At 33.4% G+C, this 9,325-nt stretch overlaps 1 protein-coding gene across 1 annotated transcript in view; it reads left to right on the plus strand.

Annotated features, from left to right (window-relative positions):
- TECRL (trans-2,3-enoyl-CoA reductase like) overlaps window positions 1-9,325 on the plus strand; it is a 132,876-nt gene that overhangs the window by 104,013 nt on the left and 19,538 nt on the right. The window contains exon 9 of the mRNA XM_045284066.1: window positions 1,898-1,941. Coding sequence (XP_045140001.1) covers window positions 1,898-1,941 — 44 coding nt within the window. The remainder of the gene's footprint in view (window positions 1-1,897; window positions 1,942-9,325) is intronic.

Here is a 9,325-nt window from a genome sequence, read left to right on the forward strand (position 1 = left end):
GGGAGGGAGGGGAAAATGAGGATTTTATGCCGGGGGCTTAAGTGATGAGGAATTGTTTTGAGAATGATGAGGGCAATTAAAAAAAAAGAAATACAATTGCTGAGGTCCATTGGATCTTTGCTGAAAACAGAGAATATGAGATTATGAGAAATGTGCATTATTGACTATGAAAATGCATTTGACTGCATGGATAAAAATAAACTGTGAATAGCCATGAGAAGAATGGGAATTCCAGGACATTTCATTTTACTCTGGTGGAGCAAAAATCAAGAGACAGTTGTATAGAATGAACAAGGGAATACTATATGGTTCAAATAAGGAAAGATGCTTGTATGAGTTGTATCCTACCACCATACTTATTCAATTTGTATACTGACCAAGTAATTAGAGAATCTGTCTTACATGAATAACCTGCAATATGTAGATAATACAACCTTACTTAATGCAAGTGAGGAGGAATTGAAGCTCTTGCTGAGGAAGCTCAAATATTGTAGCCTTCGTACAAATTGCAACTCAATATCAAGAAAACAAAAGTCCTCAACCAGACTAATAGCTAAACATCATGATAAGTTAAGAGGACATTCATATTGTCAAGGATTCATCTTGCTTTGATTCACAATCAATGTTCATGGAAGGATCAATCAAGAGATTAATCTTTAACATGTTGTGAAGCCGGGATGCTACTTTGAAGATTAAGTACACATGACCCAGGTCATGGTATTTTCAACAACCTCATATGCAGGTAAAACTGGGACATTGTATAGGATGACAAAAGTAATTGACAAGTTTGAATTTGAATTCCAATAAAGAATATTCAAAATATCATGGATTTACTAAAGAAAAGACAAATCTTCCTTGGATGAGGTGCAGCCAGAATGCTCCTTAGAGGCATTGATGGTGTGATTTCATCTCAAGTATATTGGTTGTGTTATCAGGGTAGATGATCATCATACTGGGTAAAGTTAAGGAGCAGCAAAAAGATGAAGTCCCTTGACAATAATAATGACACGGTGGTGGCAAAATAGGCTTAATTATATGACCAATTGTGAAGATGGTGGAGGACTGCACAGTACTTATTCTGTTATACACAGAGTTTCTAAGAGTCAGAACCAGTACAAAGGTACCAAAAACCATTAAATCCTCTTCTGAAGCCAGCTTTGGTTTCTGGCAGTCCCGTGAATGTACTGCGGCAACTGTTATTGAATGATCTCCAGAATTTTTAAATCAGATGGTCATGATATTCCTTGACAATTAATATGTACTGTTTTGTCACCTTTATTTGGTTTGGGCACAGATATAAATCTCTAGCCTTTGTTGACCAGATAGGTGTCTTCTGAATTACCTGGCATAGAGACGTGGGTAGATGTAGGGCCTCATCAATTCTGTGAAATGATTCAAATTGGTGTTCCAGCAATTCTGGAGCCTTGGTTTTTACTAATACCTTTAGTGTAGTATGGACGTCTTCCTTCAGTAAGACTGATGTTAATTAAACGCCATTTAAAAAAATAATTTTATGTTGGCGGATTCTTTTTTGACAGAATGGTCATGTATATTACTTGCACTTTTTATGCTCCTGAACTATTATTTATTAAGTGGTAAGATATACTAATTTTATTTAATCACAAAAATATTAAATCTCCCTTCAAGGAGATTAATAACACAGACTATATTCCTATTTGTGTTTAACATACCATTAAAACATTAAAATAGAAAGACAGGTGGAAAGCAATGCTTTAAACTTTTTATATAGTAAGCATACTATTACAAAACTTAATTATATGAGATATAGTATTTCTGATCATAAGATAGTGATATTTTATAAATTTTATAAGACATTATATTATTTGACCATCCAAATCTAATTATTTGTCTGACATCTTCTTTTTCTTCTTCTCAGTGTTTGGAAACAGACAAGTCATAATTTCTGCTATCAATTTTATGGTAGGTATCATACATATTGCCATGCTAATAATTTTTATATTATTACAATTATAAAACAAATGGTATTTGATAGTTTACTTTGGTGAAATATGATCTGTGTGTACAACCTATATGTTATGGTATAATATCAAGTAACTCTAATCAGTTTTAATAATCAAATTGATAGTGTTAAATTAATGTAATATTGCTCTAACCTCTGGAAAAATAGGGTCTTAATATATGCCTCAACATGTATGAGTCTTACAAATATTATGCTGAGTGAAATAAGTCCATCCCCCAAAATTCAAGTACTAGATCAAAATGAATTACTAGTTATTTGGATAGGTGCAAATGAGAGTGATGCAGGTATCCATTGTTTAGGCATCATTGTGATTCTGTTAAGGGTGAAGGAGGAAAAAATGGAAACAACTAGTAGTGACGATTACACAATATAATGAGCATAATTAATGTCTCTGAATTGTGCAAGTAAAAATGTCAGAAATAGCATGTATTTTGTGTCATATATGATTACTCCAATAGAAAATGGTCTCAGCATTAACACAATGCAATTAGAATTATTTAAATTAGAATAACTATTTGAATACAATGCTCCATGATATAACTTATTATACAAAAATTTACCACTTTGGTACTTAACCCCTACAGCAAATTTTCCCATTCTAACACTTAAACATTTAATAAGCACTTGGGTATAATAATTAGATTACTTAAGAAACAATAATGAAAAGAGTTTACTGAGTGAAATGAGATTCCAAATTGATTTCAATTCATTAGCTAATCCATAGTACTACCATTTTAACTTGCTTTGAGGATTGTATTATTTCTCAAACATTAATTATTTTATTAATCACATGCTTTTGCTATTCTTTTCATGTTTTCCATCTTCAGCGCCTTTGATAGAATGATTTAGCACAGTGGTGGAAGTTCAAAACTACCAGTCACTCCTTTAGAAAATGAGGAGGCTTCAAAGAAAAGAATACAGTGAGCCTGTCTTCTCTTGCAATGGTTTGCAGTCTCAGAATCCATATGTGACAGTTTTGTTCTCTTCTATAGGATTGCTATAAATCCGAATTGACTCAATAGCAGGCGATAGATTTGGTTTAAGGAATAAGTCACTCTTAACCTTTATTTACCCACCTGCAACCCACTGTCTCATACAACATATACATCAACTCATGCACTTTATAGAACGTTTCTTATAATCCTATTTTCCTTATCATTTCCATTTCTCTCTCATGATGTTACTGTAAGAAAGTAAATCTGTTTTTTATCTTTTCAGGATGTAGTTTTGCTCAAAGTAGCAACATTCTACTTGCTTGAAGAAATAATTCCAGATAAATGACATTGACTTTTTTTTCATTAGATTTTCTTCAATAAATGCAAGTTAGTTACATTACATTTAATCCCACAAATATGTATAAGTGTATTTTTTATAGAAAGTAATTCTGCAGTTCATTTATTTTGATGCCTTTACATATAACCCACATTTTACTAAGTCTAATGTTCTCTGCATATTTACTATTCAGTAAATATGAGCAAATGGGAGAATAGATTAACAGATAAATCAATTGATTTCCAAACCTTTGGCACTTATTTTAATATACTTTTATATTGATAACACATCCTCTCTCTTATTATCCTTGTCGTTGTGACCTCATACACTCCTTTTTCACAACTTTTTTATCATTCAGTTATTTAAAATTACTAAAACATCTCTCCTTGTACACGATAAATTTCATTTCTTCATATTTCCTAATATTAGGGCGTACCACCCAATAGAATGGAATATTTTTTCAAAGCTATGTATTTTTTCTTTTTTTTTTTAACAAAACAACCTTATGACCTTCAAGATACCCTCCATTACACTTAATACATTTATCGAATCCGCGATTCCATTCTTGGGAACAGTTTGCAAATTCATCTGTTTGGATGGCTGACAGCCCCTCCCTCGTTTTTGTTTCTTCCCCTCTCATATGTCGTCAAATCGCTGTCCTTTCATGTCCCTCTGCATTAGCGGAACAAAAGATACTCCCAAGGAGTCAAGTCAGGTGAGTCAGGTGTGTGGGGCAGGACAGACATGCTATTTTTTGCCAAAAACTGGCTCACTGAGATGGCTGCTTGGGCAGATGCATTGTCCTGGTGGCAAATACAGTCCCTCGTGTGTCACAAATCAGGCCTTTTACATCACACACTGTTACACAATCTTTGCAGAACCTCTAACGAGAAAGCTTGATTAACAATCTGACCACGTGGCATGAACTCCAAATGCACTACGAGTCAACTTTTTGTCTATTTGAGAAGTTGAGGGACGTCCAGAACAAGGTTATCATCGATCAACATTTCACCTTTTTGGAAAGGAGAAAATCATTCATACACTCCAGCTTTTCCCAAAGTGCTGTCTCTGTAAGCTTTGTTACACATCATCACAGTTTCTGTGCCATTATTCCCCAGCAGGAAACAAAATTTCACAGCCTCACGCTGTTCTTTTATATGAACCATCACAAGAAAACGAGGCTTGAGAAGAAGTACTTTCACACACACACACACACACACACACACACACACACACACACAAATTCACTGCGACCAGAGAGAACCCAGGGACACCATTGGGCGCACTAAGTCAGAGCTAGTTGCTCGATGCTCAGGTAGTGGGAAAAATGCTACTATGAAATCTCTGCCCAGAAAAGCTGCTTTCTGGGTTTTTTTGGTGTTTTTGTTTGGGCACTCCCTCTTGTAGTATAACTGTGGTAAATGATTCTACTATAAAAATTTAAATTTATAGACATTATAGTTTTTCTTAAAAACTGCAGCCCATAAATATTTTTGGCTTAATAATTTTATCTTTCCATCACAACATTAACTACAAGCTAGGCCAAATTTCTTTTTCTCTGTTCATTTTATAGATTTGCACAAAGTAGGAGCAGACTAATAAACGCAACAGTGAAAAAAATTGTTTCATTTAGAGTTTCGATGAATGTATTGTAAATATTGGACTTTTATGTTACCATACAGAATTATAATGTAAAATATATTTATTTGTTAATATGGAAAAATTAGAAATCTCAAAATTCAGTGGAATGTAATATATTTTTTTCCTTTTTTAATTTTTATTTTTAAATCATTTTATTAGGGGCTCATACAACTCTTATCACAATCGATACACACATTATTTGTGTAAAGCACATTTGTACATTCATTGCCCTCATCATTCTCAAAACATTTCCTCTCCACTTAAGGCCCTGGCATCAATTTTTCATCCTCTCTCCCCACTTCCCCCTCCCTCATGAGCCCTTGATAATTTATAAATTATTATTTTGTCATAACTTTCCCTGTCCGACATCTCCCTTCACCCATTTTTCTGTTTATACCTTAAAAAAGTACATCTTTTAAAACTATTGGAGCATTAACTTACTATATTTAAATTTTTACCAAATGCTATTTTATCTACCTTATGCAAAAGTTAATACTATTAAGACAAAGAAGAAGTAAAGCAAAGACAAGGCCTATCTTACTTGCAAATGAAAAATATTTTCATAATAAAATTCAATATTTGCAGAGCATTCGATTCTTCATTAGTCGAGTTATGTGCTCTGTCAACGGAAGAGCATTTAAGGTTTGCCTCACTTCTGTTGTCATGTACAGTCAGATTATCACCGGGTAAGAAGATCCTTAATTACAAGTCAGCTGATTCTGATTGTAGTTAATTCATGATTATGCATAAATCATGTATTTCGTAGATCTTATAGAAATAATTTTAAGTTAATTTCTGCTACTTTTGCTTTATTTCTGCTTTTATTCTCAGTTTCCTAATACACAAGGTAAGATATAGTGTAGGCACTATAATAATACATACACAATGTATTCCAAATTCAGATAATTTCTCACATAAAAATTAAATTTTAGTATATCAATCTTCAACTATGAAAAGTATTCTATTATATTAAATTCAGGATGGCTTTTAACAAAACAGTTTGCAAAAAAGGTGTTCATCTATTAAAATAGATATACATAAAAAGACAAAACAGAATCAAATGTAAACACATTTATGAATATATTAAATCATTTTTCCATAACTGTCATATGCATTTTCCTTCTCTGCTATCAAGTTATGAGGTTACATAACTTTAATTCATCATTTGTCCACCCTCCTAACCCTGAATGAAAGTACAAATTAAACGCAAACATCACATTCGCCAAAGGAATATACATATCTATATATCTATCTTTATATAATTATCAATGCTGCTTCCATTTCCCACTCTTCTTCCCAACTTTATTTTTACTCTCCAGAAAGAATTACGACTTGCTAATTCTTTGCAAGCAGCACTTCACCAATACAACAATTTATTTTTGACTTTGGAACTGACAACCCTTAAAAATGTAAGAAATAAGGGAAATAGTACATACTTTATGAGACATAGTTAGGAAAGTGTGGGAGAAAACATATTTCCCCGACTTTGGGCTTTGTGTCTTCTGTCTCACCATTGGTTATTCATTCATTTAAGTCTTTTTTTAGAATGCAAATATGCTTGAAGAAGTAATAAATTATACTCTTATCAAGCTTCCCACCTTCTCCTGTTACATTTAGCTGAAAGAACCTCAGGGTATAGAACAGATGATTTTGTATTAGGGAAGAGGAGGCAGGGAATAATATATTATAGTTTTTAATCAATGCAGGGAAGAGTAAGGCATTGTTGTCAAGAACACAAAGGCCAGAAGACTGCATGAGAATATTTGATATTTCAGGTTAAGATGGATGAGAGAAGAGGAGTGTGCCAAATTTATGCTTTTTAACTTTTTTTTTTAATCAGCAGTCTGCTTGGCGTTTTGTTTTTGTTTTTGTCTTTTGGTATTTTTCCTACTCCTTTACCTAATATTCAAAGGATTCTAAAATGTTTTGCAGTTAATTAATATTGGATACTTAAGTCTTGGACTGTTTGTGCTATCATTAATTAACATTTTAGTTTTCTCATAAAATCTCCTGAAGCATTTGCTATACTTATTAGCATACAAAAGAAACAACTTTTATAGCTAAATTTTTAAAGCCCATTCTCTCTAGATTATTGTTTAAAAATCAAGCTTTATTTTTTTAAATTAAGGATGTGCATTTAAGGCATGTATTATTTTAATAAATCATGATTTTATATAATGGCTACTGATTTTTATCTAAAACTAGACTTGCCACTAAGTATTGTTATCATTTTAACGATGAAACTATGACTTAGGCTTGGGCATAGCAGTTGAAACCCATCAAGTGATCCAAAGCAAAAACATTTTTTGGTTTCTGTAAAGTTTTATTACCCTATCCACCCTAACTAAACTTGTTATGATTCAGAATCAACTTGATGTTGGTGAGGTTTGGGATGACCATTATTTTTATGGTTGTAATGAGAAACGAAATCAAATCTAGCTTACCAAGAATTCTAGCTAAGGAAAATCACAAATATGTTTTTATTTTTTAATCATAGCAAAAGATATGTTATCTTTTGAAATAAGTGTGTTACTATGCAATATTAAAGTATGAGATAGTATATGGTAGGGTATTTTAGATAATTAATGTGCACTCCTGATATTACAAAAACATGAATGTTCTATGAATTAAAGAATGATTTTGTTATTCCAAAAGTTCTGCTAATTAGATGGAGAACAGGACAAAATAATTAAAATACTAAACCAATTCCAGTGTCAAATATATTGGAAAGAGATAATAAAAATCTAATAATGTCAGCCAGAACAAAACCAGGCATGATTATGGACCACACTATCTATTATGCCTTTGCAATTTCAAGATGAAATTGAAGAAAATTAAAACAATTCCACAAAAATCAAAGAACAATATTGGACATATCCCACTGATTTTAGAAAACATCTCAAGAATAGATTTCATACATTGAACACTGTATACAGCTAGCTGTTAGTAGGGCATTAAATATAATCAATAAAAGACCGAAAGGATTTCAAAGAGACTCTGAATTTTGCTCTTGAATATAGAATAGTTTGCAGGGGAAGTGAATTATTTAATATGGCCTTTATAGCCAAAGTCTCTAACTCCTGGCAAATGACCTTTCTCTAGAGAGGCTTGAGACATCGATAGTATTCACCTGTAGGTAACTGCAAATAGGCCTCTCTGAAGTGCCGTCATGCTGGGTGTACAAAATGAACCTTGAAGAAGCATAAGAAGGGCTCTCATTACCAGCAAGAGCCAGGAGTGGAGCACCCAACCTCTAGACCTGAGATCCCAGCCCAGTGAACCGCCGGGGTCCAGATGACAGCTGTTCCAGCAGAGGGCAGCAGAACCAGGGGGTAGATAACCACAGAATGTGGAGCAGAAAGATGGGCTTCCCAACCTATGAAGCAAGTAAAGCTGAGTGCTTTTGTGAAGAAGTCTGGATTAAGGAGTGGGGATGACTCAGCACTCACTAGGGGCATTGGCTTTACCGATCCATGGAAGTGGAGCTGAGTGCCTTTGGACTGAGGCTTACTGGAACAACTTGCCTTTGGACACTTAATTCAGGGATCTGGGTTTACTGATCCTTTGAGCATTTATCAGCAGTCCTAAAAGGACTCTGTAACATGTCCTTTACCCTGAGTATTTTTCACTGGCATTAAAACTTATTAACTTTGTTAATGAACCCTTTAATCCTGAATTTTGTCTATGAGTTTTGTCTAACCATTACAATGGATATAAGAATTCTGAGAGGTAAAATAGAGAAAGCTAAATAAGACATCACATAGCTAAAGATAATAGCTTATCAATTAAAAGAGATGACTAAATGTGTTCAAAAAGTGATTTATTGAGATGACGTTGAGTATGATCCTAAAAGATAAAAATATGCAAAGAGCTGCAGTTAGAAAATCAAAAGTAGAGAAAACATCTAGCGTTTATGAAGCCTAAATTTGTGATATAAAATGATTCTCTGGGCTTAATGTTGAAATGTTCAGAAAGCATCAAAAGAAGATAGAAATAATATAAAGTCCCTGTACAATAAGAATTCATCAACATTCAACAATGCCATGAGGTAGCATATAATCAAGAACCAATGGTATTTAAAGAAGTCGGAAAGGCAGCACTGAAATAAACATGACTTTAAGAGTTAACAGAAAACCAACTGAGATATTACAACAAATTGAAGTCCTGGTTCACTTGTCTATGTCAAAAATCCAAAAGAAATCTACCTGGTCAACTGACTGGGAGAGATCAATATCTGTGCTCATTATAAAAGAAATGTTGCTGAAGGGAATTTAAAAATGGTTGTTGCAGTTGATAAAAATTAAACCTGGATTGAGTTAATTTAGTCAATCACAAAAGGACAAATACTGTATGAGTCCACTGCTGTAGGTACATGCTGCAGGATGCCACAAGCTCAGGCTTGCTGGGCAT

This window comes from Echinops telfairi, unplaced genomic scaffold (assembly GCF_000313985.2).
Source record: "Echinops telfairi isolate 266 unplaced genomic scaffold, ASM31398v2 ScPeMD7_7468;HRSCAF=8506_0, whole genome shotgun sequence".
Classification (NCBI taxonomy): domain Eukaryota; kingdom Metazoa; phylum Chordata; class Mammalia; order Afrosoricida; family Tenrecidae; genus Echinops; species Echinops telfairi.